We start from the raw sequence: 24,619 nt of genomic DNA on the forward strand, positions 1-24,619 counted from the left end.
TTGGGAAGCAGGACAGGGAACACTCCTGGGGTGCAGCTCGGAGTGGGAGAGCCAGATCCCGGGGGCTGAAGAGGCCGCGCAGGGGTCCGGCGCGCGCGTGCGACGCGCCACGTGGGCCGCTCCGGTCATCCCCCCGCTGCTCCACCTGCCCCCGGCCGGCCTCTGCGGCTGGGCCGCTGTCCACAGTGGGAGGTGCTGAAAGCAGGGAGCGGGCGCGGGGGCGGCGGGGCGGACGGCTCCTCCGAGCGCCCCCCTCCGAGCGCCGCGGCTCCTCCAGCCCTCCCCGCCTCCCGCAGCCATGTTCCACGCGCGGGGAGGGGCGGGGGAAGGGGAGAGGGACGGGGCATCGGGGCGGAGAAAGCCGGCGGTGCCTCGGGGAAGGAGGGGATGAGAGTTGGGGAGAGCAGCGGGAGGAGGCGGCGGCGGCGGCGGCGGCTAGCGAGGAGCCAGAGCCGGGTCCTGCAGCAGGACTCCCGGGAGCCACCATCATGGTGAAGAGGAAGAGCTCCGAGGGCCAGGAGCAGGACAGCGGCCGCGGCATCCCCCTGCCCATCCAGACCTTTCTGTGGCGGCAAACCAGGTGAGGGGCGCAGAGGGCGCGCTGGGGGCGCTCCCGGGGTCGCCGGGGTCGTCGCCGCCGCCACAGCCACAGCCGCAGCTGCTGCTGAGGCCGCGCCACAGCCTGCGGTTCCCTTTCCGGGGCTGGAAAGCAAGCCCTCTGCCCCCGCTTAAAAACACGCATTTAAAAAATATTTCAGGGAAGTTGGACGACAAGCAGATAGGCAGTTGTCGAATAAATGTGTACATTATTTATGGGGTGTGAGGGCAGAGAGCCTGGGAAGAGGGGGCGGGGAGCTAGGAAAGATAATTATGACCGGTTATGCTCCTGCGTCCAATTCCCCCTCCATCTCCTATGTAATTCCAGCCCGGTGACCTGTTGTTTTTCCAGCTCCCGTTTGGTGAGTATCTGCTATGCCCACTTGTTAACCGATTTCCTCAGATTAATCTCTCTGGTTAAAGCTCCTGAGAAGAATGTTATTTGATAAGGGATTTTTTTCCCCTCTGGTAAGGCCTGAAACCTATTCCAATAAACAGGAAAAAAGATATCCTTGATGATTATTATTATTTTAAAGATTTATCAGATAAGAAATCAGACTGTGGAAATCATGACCCACAAGCCATGTTCATTTTTCAGTTTTTAATATTACTGTATGCATGGGTAATGCACCACTTCTGACCACTGGCGATTTAGAATCTGATCAGGTGAAAAAGTCTTCAGAAGAAGAGTGGATACAGAAAATCACAGAGATCCACATCTCCATCATGAATGTAATTACACGTGTAAAAGCAAATGTCAGCTGTTCAGCACCTGCTCATTAACGGACTATAGGAAACATGAAATTTGAATTTCATAGCACCATGTCTTATTCATGGAAAAATGTCATAAGGATGCTTTAATAATAATTTAACTTACTTTTATAACAAATATCTCTATTAATTTTTCAGTGCATTTTTGAGGCCTAAACTGGGGAAGCAATATGAAGCCTCATGTGTGGTATGTGATTTTTTACCATTTAATGATTATTAGCATATTCTGTGTGATAATATATACATTATTTAGGGGATAGGAACCCAAAAGAAATATTTTAAATCATACTGATTATATTTATTATTAATTCACTTTGAAAATACTATTGAGCACCTACTGTGTGCCAGGCACATTTCTACCTCCTGGGATAGAGCAATGATAAAAACAAACATAGCATTGTAAAGTAAGCCAGATGGTGATAAGCTCGATGGAGAAAAATTAAGCAATAGAGGAGATTAGGAAGCACTAGGGTGGAGGGTTTATTTTATAAGCAGTGGGTGGGTAAGGTTTACCTACTAATGTGACCCTTGGACAAAGACATGAAGGAAGGAAGGGAGGGTGGGCTTGCTGAGGGAAGAGCAGAAGGAACAGCAAGTTAAAGGACCTAAGAGGAGAAAGTGAAGGATGGGGAGGGATTGAGTGGTAGATGAGAGGGCAGAGGGGTAACAGAGGACCAAGTGGCTGAGGGCCTTTCAGGACAAGTGTGAAAAATCAAATCCTTAATCAACAAAATTGAGACTGTTATATAGTGGAAGTTCATATGCTGAGTGCCTGTGAACTATCTGAAGAAAGTCATGTGCAATTCCATACTTTTGTGTTTTGCATATGTTCTGCAAGTCTGAAAATGAATGATATAAAATTACTATGAAAATAATGCTGTTAATATTTATGCAAAATAAACTGTACTTGTCCTGAAATTCTAAGGGAATCTTATATCCCTACAAATTCCCATTTTTCAAATTGAGAAAATAAGACATGAAATTGAAATGAACTTTTTGCAGCCTTCATTAAAATTTGGAGCTCACATAGGTCTTTACATTGCCTGTGTTATAACCTAAAAGTGGAAATCTACCCATTTGGTGGATATTGCCATACGTATTTACAAATAGCTACATGGATGACTTGCTTAAGGGCTCTAAAATGTGTTAGGGCCACAAACTATGATGGAAGCGACTGGAAAGTTAAACATACACACCCCCACACACCCACACACTCAAGTAGGAGTTTGTTTTGATGCATCTCCTGTCCTTCAAAGTTGCCACAAAGATGTGGGTTTAAAAAATTATGAAAAGTTGAATTAATAACTTTTAAGAAGAAAATGACATAAACTATGGAGAACTCCCTGAGCTTAAGAAATATGTAACTCATCCTCTACAATGTATTCATTCGACTATATAAATTCTTTGTACTTTTTCAGTGTCTAATATACTCACCTTTACTTAATGAATGCTTAGATTCCTGAGAACTGAAGAATTTAAATGTATTTGGGTATGAATCACCAGAATATCTAAAGGCCTTTATTTAGATTCTTAAAAGAAAACAAAAGATTACATCTCTGATTGTTCTCCTTACCAAAACCTCAGCATGCCTTTCATTGTAAAGGTGAATTTATTTTCCTCTTTTTGAATCAAAAGGTAAATACTTTTCTTTGAAGAATCTCTTTAGTAAGACATGACTTTTTTTTAGGTATCCTAATAGTTCCAATAATACAGTTTGAACACTTGGGACTTGTATTATGATCATTCTACAGGACATTTACACAACTTTTTTGACCATTTAGGGTTTCAAGTAGAAATCATGTTTTTACAAGTCAAATGTTTATTAAATTTATTCTGATATTTGGTAGCTACATCCCCCCCCAACACCTTGTAGTGATAAAATTACCTCATAGTGATTTTCTTCCTCCCTCAAAAAGAAAAACCAAGAACTGAGTAGATCAAACTTGTTACTTATTCTGAGGTGCTTCACTCTCTGAAAGTATCCCTGGCAAGGACAGAAGATTTAATAACCAGCAAAGCAAAGATGGCTTATTTCCCTCGTCCTTCCCTCCCTCCCTCCATCCCTCCTTCTCTCCGTCTCCACCCTTGTTTTCTTTATTCAACAGATGTATTGAGTCTCTTATGGTTCCAGGCATTAGGTAAGGAGTGTTCTGTACTAGGTCATTGCTAGGAACAAGGAATAAATCAGGGTCCCCAAAACCAGATTTCATAAAAGAGTTGTATCTTAGTTAACACCTGTTGAGCATGCTGACATACATTCTTTCCTTCAAGACATTTTCATGAAAACCATTTCATTTTTGTCTGCAGTTGTGACGACAGCCCCTTTGGATGACTCAGCAACATTTTATAAGGCACTACCTTCCAAAAATTTCATGAGGTTAAATGTGTTGTTATCCTCTTTGTTAGAAGAGGCTTATTTGACAGAAATAAAAATCAGTTAATAATTCAAGCCATATACTGTGGATCAAAAACCTGCAAACAGATGGGTAGATAACAAGAAATTATCCCTGATTCATTGCATATCAACATATACAACGAAAAATCATGCGAGTGTACCTTAAGAAATTTGGTCCAGCGATTTGCATCTTTAAGGATATACAGGACCTCGATATCTATTTTTTCACCAATCAGAATCTCCAGTTCCTTATCTTGGGTTTTGGTTTTTGTTGTTGTTTTTGTTTTTTTTGCTATCTATAGTCCTTTGAACGAGTGTTGGTTGAAAACAAGCTTCATGGCCTCTCTCCAGCCCTCTCTGAAGCCATCCAGAGCATTTCCAGGTGGGAGCTGGTGCAAGCTGCTTTGCCTCACGTGCTCCACTGCACAGCAACCCTGCTTTCAAACAGGAACAAGCTCGGTGGGTGCTTCTGCATTACTTCTGTATTCATGCCATTGTCCTTTGTGGTCAACACTCATAATAACAATATATGTGAGTGGTTACTGTTCTCCCAGGCACTGTGCATATATTATCATATTTAATTCTTACAAACCCCCCCTCACCATTATTTCCATTTTACCAATGAATAAACTAGCTCTCTTGTTTTAAATTTTTTAATTTCACAAATAATATGTGAATATATTCTTCTGTTAAACATTAAAATGTTATAGGTAAGCTAAGGACTGCCAGCAACCCAAGATGAGTGGGACTCACCTTGGTTGGTGTCTTTGGCCAGGGTTGTTGCCTTTGCCCTCTCAATTCCTAAATCAACCACTTTCATGAATTTGGCATATTCTCTTCAGACATTTTTCCGACTTTGTAGTAGTGTACATGTGTGCATGTTCAAAAAATATGCATATTTTTAAGATTGTTTTGCAGATTGCTTTTCTCATCTGGCAGTATGTCCTAGCCACAGACCCCATGTTAGTGTGCATGCTCTTCTCCATCCCACTCCTTCCCTCATTTGAGTCTCTGCTCAAATGTTACCTCTACAAAGGGATCTTTAAAGGGCACATTCTCTAACATAGAGTAGTTGTTATCTTCAGAGCCTATATTTTTAACCACTATGATGTCTATTTGGATATATATTTGGGTATCTGACTAAAGAGATGTGATTCATGCAGTTACTACACCCATGACATCATCATTCCACAGAGATTGCAGCCAGCAGGAAAGCCCAGAAAACCGAGAATGAGCCCCGCTAGCAGTGGTTCATTCATTTCACATAGAGAAATGCTAGTGTCTCCTGGGAAACTGAGTCACAGAGCCAAGTAGGGATGTTCTTCCCAGACCTAAGATTGACATCCTTTGCTGTGGCCATAGAATTTGTCTTAACCTGGCTGTGTGGTTGTCCCATGCAGGCCACCAGGATAAACTGGGTGTTGCTGAAACAAAGCTCCTTCACACCCTGCACTGGATGCTCCTGGAGGCCCCCCAGGACTGCAACAGTGAACGGTTTGGGGGCACAGACCGAGGCTCCAGCTGGGGTGGCAGCAGCAGTGCTTTCATCCACCAGGTTGAAAACCAGGGTTCCCCAGGGCAGCCCTGCCAGAGCAGCTCCAATGATGAAGAAGAGAACAGCCGGAGGAAGATCTTTCAGAACTCCATGGCTACTGTGGAGCTGTTTGTCTTTCTCTTTGCTCCTTTGGTACACAGGATCAAGGTGAGCAGAAAACAGTGTTTGGGATGGGATGGGATGGACATGAGGTGAGGGTGGGCTTCAAATGATATTTCCATATTCAGCTGTCCTTGCCTTTATGTGATCTTACAGCAAATCAAGACATGGAGAGCTTTATTTCTGTATTAAACCACTGAGCATTACTTTAAAAACTGAAATCTTCATATATCCTTTACCAACTTAAAAATCTTAGTTTTCTCCACCTGTCTCAGGATAATGCTCAATATATTAAACATGGTATATGAGCATAACCTAGGGCTTCAATTTCTTTCTTGATGACATTGCCTGTCACTCTCTGCTGCCACCTCATGATCCAGCCTTGGGAGCCACTAGAGCCATTCCCTGAACATTCCCTTGCTGTTCACGTTGCCCTCCCTTCTCTCTTCTGTTCTTCTCATGGTCCTTCACACCTCAACTTCAGTGTCACCATTTCCATGAAGCTTTTCCTCTGATCTTGTCCCTGTAGAGCCTAGCCACTATCTCCTCTCTATTTCTATAGCTTTTCCTAAGTACCTCTATTATAACCACAGGGTCTAGAGCAGACGTTTTTGATTTTTATGTGCTGTGGACTTTTGGGCAGTTGGGGATAGCCTAAGAATTACTTTAAAAAATATTTTTAAATACATAAAATACAAAACATAGAATTAACATGGAAACCAATTGTCTTGAAATACAATTATATCTGTCTACCCACCGGACATGGAGAAGGTCATACAATTTGAAATCGCTGTGCTCTCACTTTCTGGCTGTGTGATCTTGGTGATATGAGTTAACCTCTAGGATCCCCAACTGCATAAAACTATGGATACTTCTAACACAGGGTGAATATGTGCGAAGACACATAGTATAGTTCCAATATGTGGAAAGAAATCAAGAACTATTGGTTGTTTCTGTGAATGAATAAATTACCATATTCCATCTAAGTGCTAAGATAAGAGATAAAAAGGAGGTAATACGTTCAACTGCTCTAGTGAATATTATGACTTTAGTGAATGGATGTTATAAAGGTGGTTATTACCTTTAACAATCACTACTAAGGGGACAGACTAGTGAGTCTTTTCACTCATTTTCGTTTTCCACAAAATTCACTTTCTATTGACTCTGTCCTGTTGCTGGTAGGCATAGATTTAAAACTACGTATAAATTCCCAAAAAACAACACATACACTGGCCACATTGCCCATCAAACACACCAAAATTTTTAAGTGTTGTTAAATCATTTTAAGTTGCTTTTTAAAAAGCTTTAACTTTCCATTTTATAAAGTCTTTTATAAAGGTTACACTTAATGGAAAGCATTAACTGAGACTGTCCTCTTGGCCTGTGGGACCTGTGGGACCTGCAGGACCTGGCCCCTGCCCACCTCCTCAGCCTCATCTCCCTGTGTCTCACTAGCCTCTCTCTTGTTCACTAATCCTCAGGCTACCAGAGGCTCACCCTCAAACTCGATAAGCTCATTCTTGTTTTCAGGTCCTTGGCACTGTTGTTTCTTCTACTTGAAACATTAGCCCCAACTCTCTACCCCCAGATTTTCACATTGCCATGTCCCTCCCATCAATGTACTCACAATTCAAATGTCAGCACCTCAGAAAGTTTTTCCTGGGGTACTTTAGTACCACTGGCATATTATCCTACTTTAGTTTTTCCTTCTTGGCACTTATCAGTACCTGGAATTATTTTGTGTGTTTGTCTACATGTTTATGGCCCATAGCCCCTCTGGAACAGAGGTCCTTGACTGAAGGGATTCTGCCTGTCCAGGTCACAGCTGTATCTGCAGTGTCTAGAATAGTGTCTGGCACAGATGGGGCTCTCAGTAAGTGCTTAATGGCTGACTCACCGAGTAAACACAAGTTATTATCAGAAGCTGATCGAAGTGCCAAAAGCAGCAATTTTATGTAGGTATATAGTCCTTAAAATGGAGAGAGCAGGAAAGACGGCTCCTAAAAAAAAAAAGAAAGAAAGAAAGAGAGAAGCTTCCAAAGATGTCTATATGCTGACAAATATATATCATCTGGATTGGAAAAATGTGGAAATATAGGAGTGCCCAATGTGGGAAGACTTGGAAGAATTGGAAGACATGGCTAAGAGTCAAGTTTTGGAAACAGATAAGCGTACATTTGAATCCAGAACCTGCTGATTCTTACTGTATGACATGGAGCAATCAATTTCTTTAAACTTCAGTTTTCTCAAGTACAAATTGGACATAAGAATAAATTTATGGGGCTTTGTGAGGATTAAGCAGGTTATAGTACTTGACCTGACCCATAGAAAGGCATTAACAAGTGTTAGTTGTTTTTAGTGCTGGCATTTTATTGCTGTTGGCATTGTGTACTAAGAGTAGAAAGGAAGTGAGATCCTCTTTCAGGTAGTTGGGAAAGCTGGCCCAAGACCCCCGAATTTTACCTGTGGCCTGGAAATGAAGCACTTTGAAAGGAGTAAGATAGTGCATACAAAACACGGCTCAGTGATTGATATACAGTAAACAGTTATTGTTAGCCATATTACTAGTATTCTTATTGTTTTATCATCTTGTCATTGCTATGAGGGAAGTATTGTAGGAGGAAATTTACAAAGAGATGAAAACCTTTAAAAAGAATGTAACTGAACTCCTAGAAATGAAAGATTTACTCAGTGAAATAAGAAATACAACAAAGAGCTTGAGCAGCAGGCTAGAGCAAACAGAAGAAAGAATTTCAGATCTTGAAGATGGTCTTTTCAAAATAACCCAGCCAGACCAAAAAAAAAAAAAAGGAAAAAAGAATTAAAAAATAATGAAGAATATCTAAAAGAGATAGCAGAGAACCTCAAGTGCTCTAACATCCAAATTGTGAGTATTCCAGAAAGGGAGGAGAAAGAAAAATGTATTGAAAACCTATTCAAGGAAATAATAACAGAAAACTTCCCAGGTGTAGAGAAAGATACAGACCTTCAGATCCAGGAAGCCCCAAGTTTCTCAAACAGATTCAATCAAAAAAGATCATCCCCAATACACATTATAGTCAAATTTACAAAACTTAAAGACAAAGAGAGAATTCTAAAACCAGTAAGAGAAAAGCATCAAGTCACTTATAAGGGAACCCACATCAGACTAACAGCAGACATCTCAACTGAAACCATACAGGCTAGAAGAAAGTGGTGTGATCTATTCAAAATACTAAAAGAAAAAAATTGCCAGCCAGGAATTCTTGACCCAGCAAGGCTCTCCTTCAGAAACGGGGGAGAAATAGTGTATTCCCCAGACAAACAAAAATTGTGGGAGCTCACCACCACACAACCAGCCCTGCAAGAAATTCTCAAGAGAGTCCTTCATCTGGAGTGTGAATAATGATGACCACTATCACGAATACACAAGAAAGAGCAAAACCCACAATTCAAACAAAAATGCCAAATAAGAAAGAGAAAGAAGCTAAATGACGCCACCTTAAATTTCCAACTCACATTGAAGAAGAGAAATATAAGGGGGAGTAACGATCAAAAGATATTTAAATCATCTAAACAAAAAGCAATTAAATGACAGGAATTAAATAATACTTGTCAATAACTACCCTAAATGTGAATGGATTAAACTCCCCACTCAAAAGACACACTGATTGATTGGATTAAAATGCTAGACCCAAGTATATGCTGTCGTCAAGAGACCCACCTCACCTGTAGAAACACACAGACTAAATGTGAAGGGATGGAAAAAGATATTTGCTATAGAGAATAAAAATTATTGGGTCAATGAATTTCTCTGCAAGGCCTTTTCTGTTTGAGAGAAGTGCTTGTTATTTTCAACATTGTTGGGGAATGTATAATCTCTAGATCAGCGTTTCACTGTTGGCATTTTGGGCCAGGTAATTCTTTTCTGTGGGATACTGTCCCATGCATTGTAGGATATTTAGTGACATCCACTGGATGCTAGTAACACCCCCTGCCCCTTGAGTTTTGATAACCACAAATGACTACAGACATTGCCAAATGTCCACAGGTGGGTGGGTGGGTAGAAGGGAATGGCCCTGACTAAGAACCAACGACCTAGATCTCTCATTTGCCTGCTGGTTATCAGGCCCTATTGGGACCCATCCTCTTTTTCTACCTATCCTATATCCATGTGAACTGTCCCTCACCAGCACCATTCATATCCTTTCCTGCATGCTTCCTTTAAAACTCCAACTCTAGGTCAAGACCAAAATCCACTTTTTTAAATCCCCACCCCAGAGCTCTCTGTGTTGATGGGGAAACCACACAACCATCCAGACTGGTGCTTCTACAAAGCGTGGTCTCCAACCCTGGTGTGCTGCCCCACTTGTCAGTCCTTTCCTTGACATTGCTCCCTAAAGTCCTCACTCAGCACTTACATGGACAGTGTTGTAGGTTGAGGCTCGCACAGGACATGGTGCTGTATGAGGCTTGGGAGGCCAAAAGCCAGTCAAGGCATGAGACCAGGCCTCCCATTTACTACTCATTCTAACACTTGCTTTTGTTTGCCTCTATTACATGATAGACAATTTCACATATCATTTCTAATTTTTACAACCACCCACAGAGATGTGGGTACCTTTGTCTCCATTTCACCAAAGAGGAAACTGAGGTTCAGGGAGATAAGTCAAGCTGATAAGTAACCAAGATACGATTCAAACCCAATTTTATCTGACTTTCTACAAAACTACACAAAATTTCTTGAGTTTCTGTGCTGGAGCTTTTTTCACCAGGTCATAGATAACTATCTCTGAGTTGTTGAACTTAATCTCTATTTTGCAGTCCTCAGTTCATGAAGCCTCAGCTGTACTTGAAACTATCACTATGCCTTCTTCTTGAAACTTTCCTTTCTCTTGATGACACCATACTCTGCTGATTCTCCTTGCATCCCTGACTATTTCTGCTCTCTCTTTTGAAAGTCCATCTTCTTTGCCCACCCCTTTAACATTGGGGTTCTCCAGAGATGCATCCTGGATGCTTTGCTCTTCTAACTCTATCCTCTCCTTTGAAGGCCTCCTCCTGGCTTCATTTACCATTTGTGTCCTATAGGCTGAGATTACTAACTCTATGTCTCCAAACCAGACTCACCTCTTGGCCTCTCCACCAAGTGTCAACTGACTTCTCCACATAGATGATTGATGGACATTTCAAACTTACCCTGGAGTGGGACTAGTCCCTGTATTCTACGTTTCAACGAATGGACACGTTAACACAAACCCAATCTACCTTTGATTACTCACTCATCCTTATTGAACATTCTGTTGATCACAGAGTCCTACCCATTTTATCTCCCTAATAGTTCTAGAATTTATCACACGTTCTTCATCCCTGTTCATTACCTTAACCCAAGCCTTTATCATTTCTTTCTTGGACCTCTTACTTGGCTACTATTTAACTGGATTCACTGTTTCCTGGTTTGTCACATAAAATTCAACCTCAACACCAAAGTGATCTGTCTGAAATGTAGATCTCATCATGTTACCAACAGGCTTAAAAGAATTTGATTTCTCATCATACAGAGGGTGTGATGTTATTTTATTATACTCTAGCTCTTTAGGCTGGTATTCCTGGCCCTCTAGGACCTGTCCGACTACTTCTTTTAATGAGATCCAGATGCTTAGAATCTTAGAATATCTCTAAGAACATACAACATACATGCTTTTTTTTTTCCCCCATGACTTTTCTCATGCTGATCTTCCTGTCTGGAATGCCTTCATACCCCACCCCTCTGCCTAGAAGATTCCTACTCATCCTTTAGGGCTTTAATTGCAATCCATCCTTCTTTCTCTTCTATTTTTATAATATTTTAGTCACATCTTTATTGCTATGCTTAGTTATACTTTGTGTCTATCTCTTCCACTAGATTTTGAAAGGTTTATTGTAGAAATTATCATTGTACTTATGATAGCTAACATAGTCTCTGTGTTTAGTACATAGTTAATATTTATTAAGTAAATTAGTTCACTAATTAGCAAATAAATCTAAGTGACTCATCTTTTGCAAGAGAGTGTATTATTCAGTGCTTATTTTTCTATGCTTTTAATTTATAATTAGCTCAAATATTTTATGTAAAATCAATAATCTGAAAATTCTGTCGAATATATTGTTAATTTTAAACCAAATTTAATTTTATCCGTGAAAAATGATGAATATTTGTTAAACTAAGAAATCTTTAAATATGGTATCAATATTGTTGTAATTTCATTATATGCACTTATTCCTTCAACATATATTTATTGAGTGCCTACTATATGCCAGTCATTATTCAAAGTGCTGGAGAAATAGCAGGAAATAAAACAAAATGCAAGCCCTCAAGGGGATTTTAACAAAATTCATCTGTGTAAAGTAAATATCTTTAAAATGGAACAGAATAATAGTTGTTTAATTGAATCTCTCTAAGCAACTAGTAAATACGTTTAGAATTGCTTTATAACACCATGGAAATAGGCTCTCAATGAAAGCAAGAAAAGCATCTGAAATGTGGGGATGCTGATTCTACAAGTGTTTCCATCTTCTGGTTTTTCTCAGGAAGTTTCTAGATCACCAGCTCCATAGTTGTTTGAATGATAAAGAGTGTCTTCTCCAGTTAATGGTTTCGGGTCATGTGTACATACATGCTATTGGGTGTCTCATTAAGTGGGGCTCTAAAAGAGGAATTGGGGTTCCAGAGTTTATGCATTCAGCCAACTTAAGAAGACTTACAAAGGAACATACCAACATAAGAGGAGGCAATAGGTGCTGAAGGTATTCAGGTCTGAAGAGTGATTGGATTTAGCTGGTATTATTTGGAGAAAGTCAAATATGCTTGATTAATCAACAATTATATATTGATGCTCAAGGGAAAATGCACAGAGAAGGAGATCTCAACTTGTCTTCAAGAAATATGCAACTACTATCTATCGATCGATCAATCTATATATACAAAATATATAAAATAAAATGACAGTAACTGTCCCAGAGTGCTAGGTTTCACACCGATAGAGATGTTAAAGGTCAGGATTTCAGTATAAGAGAGCACACTTCCGGCTGCAATTTTCATTAGAGTTTTACTTGTGTCAAGGTTATGTATGAGAAACAGAAAAGTACTAAGCTCCAAACCTAAGAAATCACTAAAACCAGGTCAACTGAGGTTTGGCTTCCTGCATTTGTGCAGATAAATCTAATAAGCTTTGCTTAATGTTAATTTTCTGCTCATTAATTTGTTGGATCTAATACCACATAGACTTTGCAATGTCAAATGCAAGAGAATTTGGGTTACTCTCCCCTTAACTCCAGACTTATCTGTCTAGCGCCATACTCATTATTTCCAGTTGAATGTCTAACAGGTGTCTCAAATGCACCATGTCTAAAATAAAGCTTCTGAAATCCCCAAACCTGCTTCTCTTTCATTTTGCCCATCCTTTTTAATAGCAAAGCCAAAAATCCTTCATACCTCTTGCTCTCACATTCCACTTCCAATCAATTAGCAAATTCTGTAAGCTTTATCTCCCAAATGTATTCAGAATCTTCCAATCATTTTGCCCCTCCAGAAGCACCCTATTCTAATCATCTTTCACTTGCCTGATAGCAATAGTTTCCTAAATAGTCTTTCCTTCCACCCTTTCCCTTTCTTAATGTCACTCTGATACTCAAAACCCTCCAGTGGCTTTCCATCTTTCTCAGTAGTTGCTGAAGTCCTTACTCTAACCTATCAGGCAATATATTATCTGGCATTCAATAATTTCTCTGTCTTTTTCTTCTTTTCTCTCATTCACTGACTCCAGGCATACTGTCTCCTAGCTGTTTCCTGACCTCCGAGGTATACTTAGGGCCTTTGCATTTGCTGATCCTTTTTCATGGAATATTTTTCATAGAGATATCTACTTGGCAGCTCCTTCATTTCATTCAGATCTTTACTCAAATGTCATCTTCTCAATAAGGCCTTCCCTGCCCATACTGTTGAAAACATCATTACCTTGCCTGACACATCCCTTTACCTGCTTTATTTCTTCTCTTTTGCACTATGAAAAGGGATTTTTTGTATGCTTTGTTCATTATTATAATTGAGAACCTAGAATAGTACCAGGTACATAGCATGTGCTCTATAAATACTTGTGGAAAAAAGGTTGAATGAATTTGACCAATTGCTTTGTGCACTTTTCTTTTTCAGAATCATTTTTCTTTTTCTATTTTTTTCAATTTCTTCCTGGCTCTTATCCTTCTAACTCAGTGGTTTTCAACCATGGCCACGTGTTAGAGTCACCAGGGGGAACTTTAGAAAACCTCACAGATCTAATTTAATTGGTTTGAGTGGGGGAGGGAAGTGAGACCTGAGCTTCCTATGTTTTAAAACTCCCCAGGTGATTATAATATGCAATCCAGTGTTGCAAATCACTGCCCTAAGGGAATTCTTGGGTCTCAGATGTGTTCATTAATCTGTGATCCATTCTCTGCTTCCATCTTTACATTGTTCTGAGAGGCTGAGGTGTTTAAGATGTAATTCCAGAATGCTATATATTTGGACTTACACAATATGACATTGCATTTTAAACACCTCAGCCTCTCAAAATGATGTAATATTTTGAGGCAAAGAATATGCTCCTGGAAGAGACCTTCAGTTATAGATAGATTGAGTGAGCATGGGTTGTGAAGTTACCCCAATTGAGCAAGTATTTATTATCTATTGTGCACCAAATTCCTAATGCTATGTCAAGCACTATGGTGATTCTGGGGGCAGAGAGAAGGAGGATACCTGATCTATCCCTACTCTCCAGGAATTAACGATTATTGAGAAAACAACATTATAAAATAACATACTATGAAGGGTCAAAATGTATGTTCCTGATTCCATGAAATGCAAGAAAGAAATGAACTGGAGAATAGAAAGTCAAAAATTGCCAGCAAATGAGGGTATTGCTTTATGAGGGAGAAATAAGGACAGTTATATAATTAAGTAGAACGGTAATGATAACCACAAGTAAAGAGATCTGCCAAGACTCTGGTAATAAACAGGTCTTGATCACTGCAAACACAAAACAATAACTTGTGTGTTCCATGCTTTGCCCAAAGCTGCATTTTGATTAGTTATGAATTTTGCATTAAGCAGACCATCGTGATTTCCATAGTAATTGCAGTGATAACCTAGGGTTATTTGTTTACTCTAGAAACACTCATCTGAGTGATGAAAGAAGGTTTGGCAGATCAACCCACTCTATAAATAACTTTATGGATGATATTAATTCTTGCATTGACTGGTCCCTCCAACCAGGTCTTACAAGTCGGTTATTGGACATAGATCTTTTCTTACTCCAGGAATCTGACCTCACCTTCCGACTGGCCAGTGGGCTTGTTATATGGCAGCCCATGTGGGAGCACAGACAGCCTGAAGTCTCTGGATTCACAGCACTGGTGAAGCCCATCAGGAACATTATTACAGGTTTGTGACTTGGACACCCAGTGGGACGGTATTAGCAGATTCCCTCATATACAGGAGTAAGGGTAATGGGTTGATTTCCCCTTAAGAAGCCAAAAGGAAGCAAATCTCTCTGGGAGTTAATCTGGGTGTTCCAGGTACAGGACTTATCCACGTGAAGAGAAACTCCAAACCAGGGGCACGTGCTTTTCTGTTATGTGACTCTGGGTAAGTCATTTAAACTTCATGTGCCTCTGGTTACTCATCTGTAAAGTGGGAGTTAAATATCATATTAATAGTACTTACAGGATTGTTATGACAAATAAGTGAGCTGATCTATGTAAAACTGCTTAGAAGAATGGCTGGCACATAATGAGTGAGTAAGCGGCAGCTATTATTATCATTATTATTATATCATCATCATCATAATCATTGTGATTGTAGATGCAGTAGAGGCTCCTCGACAATCTCATCGTAGTGTTTGATTGCTATCAAAGCGTTTCACTTCAGATATTGTCTAATATAATAGTCTTACTATTGAATTGTAGAAAGAGTTACCACATGATAGATTGAAAAGTGTGTGGTAGGCTCACGCTTCATTCCAAATCTCTCACTATGTATGTAAATTAACTCCTCTGAGCATTTCTATGAATGTAAAACAGAGATGATAATGCTACCTTACAGGGCTTTTTAGTAAGGCGTATATGAGAATGCACATAAGGGGCCTATTTTATAGTAAATGCTTAACAAGTTTCATCCTTTTATTCCCAACTCTATTTTTAGCATCAGTAATAAAATCAGTAGTAAAACGATAAATTATGTGAAAAATCTACAGAAGCATATGCATACGTACATTTATATATCTTAAACATATACACACACATACATGAGGGTATGTCAAAAAGTTTGTGGAAAAATAGTATTAAGAGATAATACAAGTCTTTCCATAAACTTTGTGAAGACCCCCATATATGTAGTTTGCTTTGTAGATAATGGAGAATTATGCATGTAAAAGGGTTTTGTAAAGAGAAGGCAACTATAATCAAGTTCTTACATATTTTTTTAACTTAACTTATAACTTAACTCAACCTTAGGGACACAATATGTCTGTCATAGGTGCAAGTATCAAGGAACTAAATAAGTAAAGATGTCATAGACCGAAATTTGCTTCAAATTCCATGTATGGAATGAGGTTAATTACTTTGGATTAAAATGGTCTGAGAGCAAAGACAAGAGAGATGCAATAGTTTTCTAAAAAATCTGGAAACAATACAAATGAGACAGAAGAGAATAGAATATACTAAAGTATAACAAAATTATTGGTGAAAAAGTCGTATCTTTATGATATGTTGATTAAAGAAATTTAATTTTTAATGTTTCTAAGACATTCTATCACTTTCCTGTATGAATGAAGAAGTCACTTCACATTAAGGGCTCTCTCTCTGCTTGATTAATATATAAACTATCATTTAGCAGCACATAAATGAAAACTACTAAGAAGCCATGCCCCTCCATGGGAGCCCCTGGGCTAGTCACCTCACCCTCCCTTGGCTTCTCAGTAATATTCACAGTGGCTTTCTTTACCCTCTGCCTGATGCCTGTGGACTTGAAATGGTGCCCAGCATCAGAGGGGAAATTAGACTCAGCTTAGACAGCACGGCGAGAAGAAAAAGTAGTGGCACGTGGTGACCGTGGTAAATCACCTTCCTGCTCACACCAGTTTACTTACAATTCAAATGAGGCATTGCTATCTTAGTTTCCCACTGTTCTTGATCCTCAATTAAAGATGTAATTGATTTGGGGCCGGGCCAGCCCCGTGGCACACTCGGGAGAGTGCGGCGCTGGGAGCGCGGTAGTGCTCCCGCCGCGGGTTCGGGTCCTATATAGGGATGGCTGGTTCGCTCGCTGGCTGAGCGAGGTGCGGCCGGTCACAAAAAGACAAAAAAAAAAAAAAAAAAAAAAAAAAAAAAGAGTGCAGAGCTTGGGAGCGTAGCAGCGCTCCCGCCGCGGGTTCAGATCCTATATGGGGATGGCCGGTGCGCTCACTGGCTGAGCCCGGTGCCGGCAACACCAAGCCAAGTGTTGCGAACCCCTTACCGGTCACAAAAAACAAACAAATTTGAATCATACCTCCAGTGCAACTTAATGTGGTGGGGAAAGCACAGACTCTGAGTTAGACATCCTCAGCTGGAACTTTTGTGTAAGGGTCAAATGACCTTGGGCAAGTTAAATTCTCTTTGCTTTAGTTTCTTCATCTGTAAAATATGTATAGTAATATAGTAGTATCATGGGGTTAATAAGGGTTAAATGAGTTAATATATGTGAAATGCTTACAATAGGACTTGGCACATACTAGGTGTTAAGTAGTGTTATTTTTAGTATTGTTAGCTTTTTAGCACCTTACCCTATTGACTCAGACTGAGGAGGTAAGTATCTACATTGATAACCCAGAAATACTAAGATTTTTAAACTGGTTATTTGATCTCTCTTATAACATGTTTATTAAATGTCTTCCTTCAGGGTGGTAATGATCTGTTAAAATGGGTTTTTATTTAAAAATGAATTTATGAAATAAAAATAACTTAAAATCTTACAAAATATGTGATGGAATTTCTTTCTTTGCAGCCAAGAGAAGTTCTCCTATCAACAGTCAAAGTCAGACCTGTGAATCACCAAACCAAGACACAAGACACCGAGAGGTTAGTTCATTATAATCATGAGAAGAGAAGCAGTAAATTCGTTGAATGTAGTATATTGTGAAGGGTAAGACAAGAGTTCTAGAATTATACTACCAGGATTAAAACCAGCTTCTTCTCCCAGAATGTGCAACTTTGAACAGCATCAGGTTTTTTTATCAGTCAAGTATGAAAATTAATTTTATGCATCTCCCAAAAGTGTGGAGCTGCTGAAACAAGATAATGTATGGCTAATGTTTTATCTCAATAGTTACTCTGCGGTTAAGTAGTGCTTTATCTCAATTGCTAGCATGTAACTCTCAATTAATGTTAGTTATCACTAGTCATCTCACATTAAATAAAGTATGATCTCATTTGAAATTATTGAACCTCCTAATGTTTGTTAGGTAACCCTAATATAGATAGGATAATACTGTAGGAAGTGGGGCGGGGGAAATATGAAGAAGGCATAAAATACAGTCTTATTCCTTAAGTAATCAGAAGTTTAAAGAGGAGTCAAGACCAACCTACATAAAACAGAAGATGCAAAATAAAACAATGTAATTCAATGCAAACTTGTCATATTTGATTCAGAAAAGAAACAAACAAAAGCCAGGTAGTTGAAAGCTGCATACAAATGTACACTGCCATTAATTTAATATGTTATTAGATTCCTTCCTATTAGATTCCTTAATATGTTATTAGATTCCTTGTCTTCACTTCCAATTCAGCATGTGCAAAGTAAAACTTGTTGCTGCTTTCCATCAAAATTGGATGCTCTATCCAACGGATGCATTACTGCCAGGAATATCATCATTTTTATCTTCCAAGCTAGAAATTTTGGAGTTCTATTATACCCACCATTTACGCAGCAATTACTAAGTACAGACACTGTGATTTATATGCTACAAGGTGCATATATTTTTCACACTTAACATCTTTGAATTAAATGTGCTTGACACTCTTTGGCCTCTTGCAATCACCCTGCCTGGTAGCAGTGTTGATATGGTTGTCATTCTTGTGCATCATGAATTTGGTCATTTCCAGCATCTAAATTTGCAGCATCAAGGTCAATAGTCTAAAAGAATATGTCACAGAGAACAGTGGAGAACTCTATTAAGAAATTACATGTTTAAGAAATAACACTCTTGACACTGGAATTTATTCTTTGGAAAAACTCAAATATTAACAACTCTGAGTTGAAAATTATAAATTTGAAAAAGTTTTAGAAATACCTATACCAATTCATTTCACTTATACTTTCCTTTCACATATACACAGGATGGAAAAAAAGCTCTTTCAATAAGTAGAAAATAAAAAGTCCTCAATGATTGTATTAGTCTGTTTGTGTTGCTTTAACAGAAATAACTGAGACTGGGTAATTTGTAAAGAAAAGAGGTTTATTTGGCTTACGATTCTGGGACAGCTGCATCTGACATGGGCCTCAGGCTGCTTCTACTCATGGTGGAAAGTGGCAGCAGCTCGGGGGTACAAGCAGATCACAAGGCGAGAGGAAGCGAGAGAGAGAGAGAGAGAGAGAAAGAGAGAGGAGGTGCCAGGGCCCTTTAAACAACCAGCTCTCACAGGAACTAACAGAGTGAGAACTCACTCATTAATACCCCCACCTAGGGAGAGCATTAATCCATTCATGAAGGATCCGCCCCCATGGCTCGAACAGCTTCCAGCACTGCCACATTGGGGATCAGATTTCCACATGAGTTTTGGAGAGGACAACACATCCAAACTCCGTCAATGATAAAAAGTGAAGTGTCCTAGTTTAATTAACAGGTTTTTTTTTTTCTTAATGGTACATAAAATAATGGTCTTATAAGTGTCTTATAAGTGATATCATCTTAGATACATAAATCTCATATTTTTTCTACTTAATCCTATTTGATTTCTTGCTGAGTCATATTCTTTTCTTTTCGCTGTGTTGCTTGGATGTGCTCTTTATTCTCTATGCCCACTCCTGTCCTCTAAATCTAGGACCTTGTAACTAGATTGCAGCTTGAACTACCTCATTGCATTTTCTACCTCTAGCCTTTACTGTTTCACATAAATACCACTTAATAATGCCTGACTAATTTTCCTAATGCATCATTTATTTATCAACTCATCATTCCACACAAGTTACTATATGCAAGGTGTCATTCTCTTATCATATCCCTTCCTCCTTAGGAACCTGTAATGGATTCTTTTGACCATCACCTCAAAAGCAAACTCCCCTCCCTGGTTCTTCATGTCTTCCAGCACCTGGCACCACCCTCCTTACGTGACCCTATCTGTGATTACCCCTTCAGTCAGTTAAGCATCTCCTCCAACATACACAGCATGCTCATTTTAGCCTCTTGAGTCTTTGCTTTGTTTACTCTAACTGGAATGCTTTCTTTCCTCTTCATTGCCTGTCTAGATTTTATTCTTTTAAAAACCAATTAAGATCTCAATTCCCCATGAACTCTTGTCTAATTACTGAAAACCTGTGCTGTCCAATATAGTAGCCACTAGGCCTGAGTGATTGTTGAACTCTTGAAATAGGGCTAGTCTGCATCGAGACTGTAAAATGTGCACCAGACTTTGAAAACATAGTATGAAAAAAAAGAATGTAAACACTTTATTAATAATTTTTATATTGAGTATATGTCGAAAGGATAATTTTAGATGGATTAAACAGAATATATTATTAAAATTAATATTTTCTGTTCCTTTTTACTATTTTTAAAGGCACCTCTAAAAAACTTAAAATCAGACATGTGACTGTTTGTGGCTTGCATTATATTTCTGTTGAACGTGCTGCTCTAATACACTTTCCTATCTTAAAACTCAACTGTAAGCTCTTGAGTTCAAGGTTCGGGTTCATCTCATTTTTTAAAATTGCCTAAATCGCCTAACATGAGGCACACAACATATACATATGCTACAGGATTCTTTGATCAAGTTTAGAAGACTTATTTCATGAAATTTCTAGCTGTATTTTTTTCTCTATGCATCATGATTGAATAATACCTTATATTGTGTATGAAAATAGAAATTGTAAGACCTAAACTACTGTGATAGATTTTTAAGGATCTTTATACTATGGTGAAGAATTTCATCTGTAATACCTATGGAAAAATATTTCACATCACCTAAGCAGCATTACGTTTATCAGCTAAGTGTAATTGAAATAACCTACTCGGTAAGAGGATTGCTAAATGTGTACTATAAATAAGTCAGAATAAAGATCATTATGACCCATTGGGAAAATATATTACATCTCTCCTCTGATGAATGATAAAAAAAATACTTGAACCTTGCACTTCCATTGTTGTGTTCTGCCTTCAATTTGACTGGCTCCTACCAACCTGGTGCTTGTTTTTGGTCTCATGCCTTTATTCAGCTCACCTCAGTATTAGCATATCTTTGATAAATTGTTGGTTTGTAACTGTAGATATTGGACATGGAGATGAAAATGAAAAGAATCAAAAACAAAATGAAATAAAATATATGAAAGTACTTAGCCTAATGCTTGGAATGACACAGATGCTTTCCAGAAGTCTGTTTCCATTTCCTCCTAGATGAAGGCAAAATCCCTTGGCCTATGACATTATAATTGGTTATGCTAGGAAAAAACAAAAGAAAACAAAAAATGTGTATGTCACAATATAGGTAATATGGTACATAATTCTAGAGGATATACCTGAAGATAAAAACAAAAATTCTAATCTGCTATCTCCACCTCCAAAAGGGACTCCAGGTGGTCTGTGAGACATTCCAATCAGATTCCATCTCACCCAAGGCCACCATTTCGGGCTGCCACCGAGGAAACTCCTTTGATGGAAGTCTGTCTTCCCAAACTTCCCAGGAAAGAGGCCCATCACATTCCAGGTACATGATTGCAAAGTTAGAGGCAAAATGTATCCCAGGTCACTAAAGCTTAAATATTCATTTTTAGTTACTTTTATAGCCTCTGTTTTTAAAAATATGTATGTGTGTGATATGTGTATACATATTCTTGGTTAATGTATAATTAATTATTAATTGCAGAGATGTACTGTGAATGGCTGTCATTTAAACTAGGGTGGAAGTGAGAAGACATGTTTGATTTAATCAGATGTCTGAATATATATATATAAACCAATATCAGGGTAAAATCTTGAGATCATAAAATATCCATAAGCTTATATTTCTTACAAAATTTTTTCAACCATAGTAAGCATTAGAAGTTTACAAATATAAACAAGAAATGATGTTTCTTTTATCTTATAAAATCAAATGTATATGGTTCCAATATGATTTGCCCATAAAAACAAAGCCAACTATAATGTCTAAGATTTCTCTTTGTAGAAAGACATTGGTTTTTTGGTTTTTTTTCCCATTCTCTGATATTGCTACACCAAAACATCTACGTATATACCCATTCCTTGACTCATATATTGACAGTCACCCACAGCATACATTCGCATGTGTGAATTAGACATGAATCTGTGGCACTGTGGAAAAATGAGTTAGGTCTTCTCTCTGCCTAGCTGCAGTGACTGGTTGCCATGGAAATGATGCACAAGGTAGACCTTTCAGAAAATGTTAATGTTAATGTGTCTTTGTTGGAGGAGTTCATGCATTAATCAGAAATGAAGAAAACTTTAATAACAAAGCAATGCAAATATCCTAGCAACAAAAGCTGTCTACTTGTATCAAGCAAATCCAATTCATCATCTCTTTTGCTCTGACCTTGACCAAACTAAGCATCACTTTTCCCTGCACTCTTCAATCAGTGAACAGGTAACTAGTTTTTTTTAAAAGTGAGATTTCATCTTTAATTACCATATGCATAGACTTAATTTACACTTCATTAAATATTGCATAGGGTCAAGACTGATTTCCACAGTTCTCTGCCTCCATAGATTGTCTATTATTTCTAGAGTCATTATCTGCCTCCAATGCTCTCTACTATCATCTTCCAACCTTAATTAATAACAACTTGGTTTCCTAAAGCCATAGTTGCTTGGAAGATAGATTAAAACAATTCTTACCTTTTTTGAAAATCTTTTTATTGCCATGTGTCGTTTATTCTATGCATATAATTTTGCATAACGCTAATTTTAGAAAAACTTTAAATATAAGAAATATAAAACAGTAAGTAGAAACTATCCATGAGCCCACCAGGTAGATATAAACATTATTAACTTTTTGTTTATGTGCTTCTCTTCATTATGTTTACATACATCATTTAGAAGAAAAGTTGTATTCATATTTATTCATAAAATTTTCATTTTTCATTTTTTTCTACAAAACAACTTATAGAATCATAGAATATTAGGGTCGTAAAAACCTTGCTATCACATTATACAATGAGCTTCCCCCATACCATTTTTACCCAGTTATGTAAATTTCTCTTACATGTTAATTAGATAGTTTGTTAGTTAATTAAAATGACTTTTATTGGTTAGTTAGTGACAAGTTGATTATATCTGATAATGCTGTCCTAAATGAAATAGAACTATTTATTGGTCATTCTTGCTTCTTATTGACTGTTTAGTCCAGTACAGCTCACACTTTAAGTTAAATAAAACGGGGCTTGAATAACACCTCAAAAGGAGATACTTCGGTTTATAAATATTTGCTACAGAGTGTGTGGTTAATTCATTGTTGTTTCAAATGGAGTCTATTTCAGTATGAAGCAACTGAAATGTGAATTTCCTTAACAAATTTTGATTGCATAAACTACAAATATGTTTTTAGTCTTTAATCACAGACTTATATTGGTGGGGTCTCACTGTTCTGCAGTTTATCATCAGCTGAACTGATATGCTCTGTTGTAAGGTAGTTAATGCCTATGGGACTCAATTTTACAGTTAGTAATTAATTTCAGTCAAATAAATTTTGAGTGTAGAGAAAGACATAAATTTAGTCATCTGGTAACCTCGGGAACAAAATTGTCAACATATCATCCCAGTTACGGTGTTTCCATACAGAACTGTTTTGGATGTTGGCCTAAAGGTACAGAAATCACGCATCAGATGATTCTCAGGGCAACTGTCCTCCAATCTTATTAAGAGTGTTTGAAGAATACCTGGGGATAAGATTCCTGGATGATTAAACATTCTGGTGTAGGCAGCCTGGGTGAGGCAGGGTATCTGCTTTTGTACCAACTTCCCTCCTTGTTCTCTTTGGGATCCTCATGAAAGTGGTACATTGGCATCTCTTGGAACACTGCTCTAGAAATTTGAAATAATTTATGGAACTCTCTAGCCTAATTTACTAACTTGAAATGTTTGTGAACTCTAAGGAGTGGGGCAGAAAGTAAAGGGTACACAATAACTACAGCTAGTCCAATAAGAGAAAAATAATTCGGTTGAACTACTAATATCTACCTTCATCACAGCAGCCTAGTCAAGAAAATAGCAGTTTTCACAGGCTCTTTTAATAAGCCAAATGATTGTCACAAAGGCTTGAGGACCTAAAATTACCCAGCTGGTAGCCAGCCAACCTCATACTTTGTCTTTTTTTTTTTTATAAACATGAATATAGCACTGTATTAAAAAAAAGAAAGAAAGGAAAAGAAAGAAATCCTATTATCTTAGGTATAAATGATAGGCTGAGAGCAGTGGGTTAGGTCATGCTTCTTTAAGAAGGTGAAATGGGATGGAGTAGGGGGAAGGGTAAAGTGGTAGAAATGAGAATCAAGATTGTTACTTTCCTTCAAACTGGTCTTGGAGGTATAATCAATCAGAGTCTCAGGAGGAAACAAGTGGCACATTGGGCAATTTGAGAAGATATTAAGGCAAGGGTTATTTACAAAAAAAGAAGAATTTGGAGCCAAGGGCCAACAAATCAATAATTGGCACACCAGGGCAAGCACTGCAGAGGATGAAACTGGAGTGGTAAGAGCATCCAGATTATGCAGGTCTTGTTGACCATTGTAAGGAGCTTGCACTCTAAGGGTGACTGAATAATGTGTTGGAATGGTTTGAGCGAGGGAATGGAGGAATATGAGAAGAAACAACGAGCCTCACAGGAAGTAATTGCAATAAGCCTGATGAGAGCTGTTGGTGAGTGGCTAGGACTATGGTAGTGTCTGTAGAGCTGATAAGGGATTGGAAAGAAAATCTATGGGACTTTACGATGGATTGAAAGTT

The 24,619-nt window shown here is 38.5% G+C and overlaps 1 protein-coding gene across 3 annotated transcripts in view; it reads left to right on the forward strand.

The window, feature by feature from the left end:
* Positions 1–438: 438 nt before the first annotated feature.
* Positions 439–24,619, forward strand: part of UNC80 (unc-80 homolog, NALCN channel complex subunit) — a 207,725-nt gene continuing 183,544 nt past the window's right edge. For all 3 annotated transcript variants that reach the window (XM_063092340.1, XM_063092339.1, XM_063092341.1), the window contains exons 1-7: positions 439–580; positions 1,507–1,555; positions 4,066–4,222; positions 5,164–5,465; positions 14,730–14,853; positions 17,455–17,528; positions 21,229–21,368. In XM_063092340.1, the coding sequence (XP_062948410.1) occupies positions 489–580; positions 1,507–1,555; positions 4,066–4,222; positions 5,164–5,465; positions 14,730–14,853; positions 17,455–17,528; positions 21,229–21,368 (938 nt within the window). In that variant the 5' untranslated portion in view covers positions 439–488. The remainder of the gene's footprint in view (positions 581–1,506; positions 1,556–4,065; positions 4,223–5,163; positions 5,466–14,729; positions 14,854–17,454; positions 17,529–21,228; positions 21,369–24,619) is intronic.

This window comes from Cynocephalus volans, chromosome 1, assembly GCF_027409185.1.
Source record: "Cynocephalus volans isolate mCynVol1 chromosome 1, mCynVol1.pri, whole genome shotgun sequence".
NCBI lineage: Eukaryota > Metazoa > Chordata > Mammalia > Dermoptera > Cynocephalidae > Cynocephalus > Cynocephalus volans.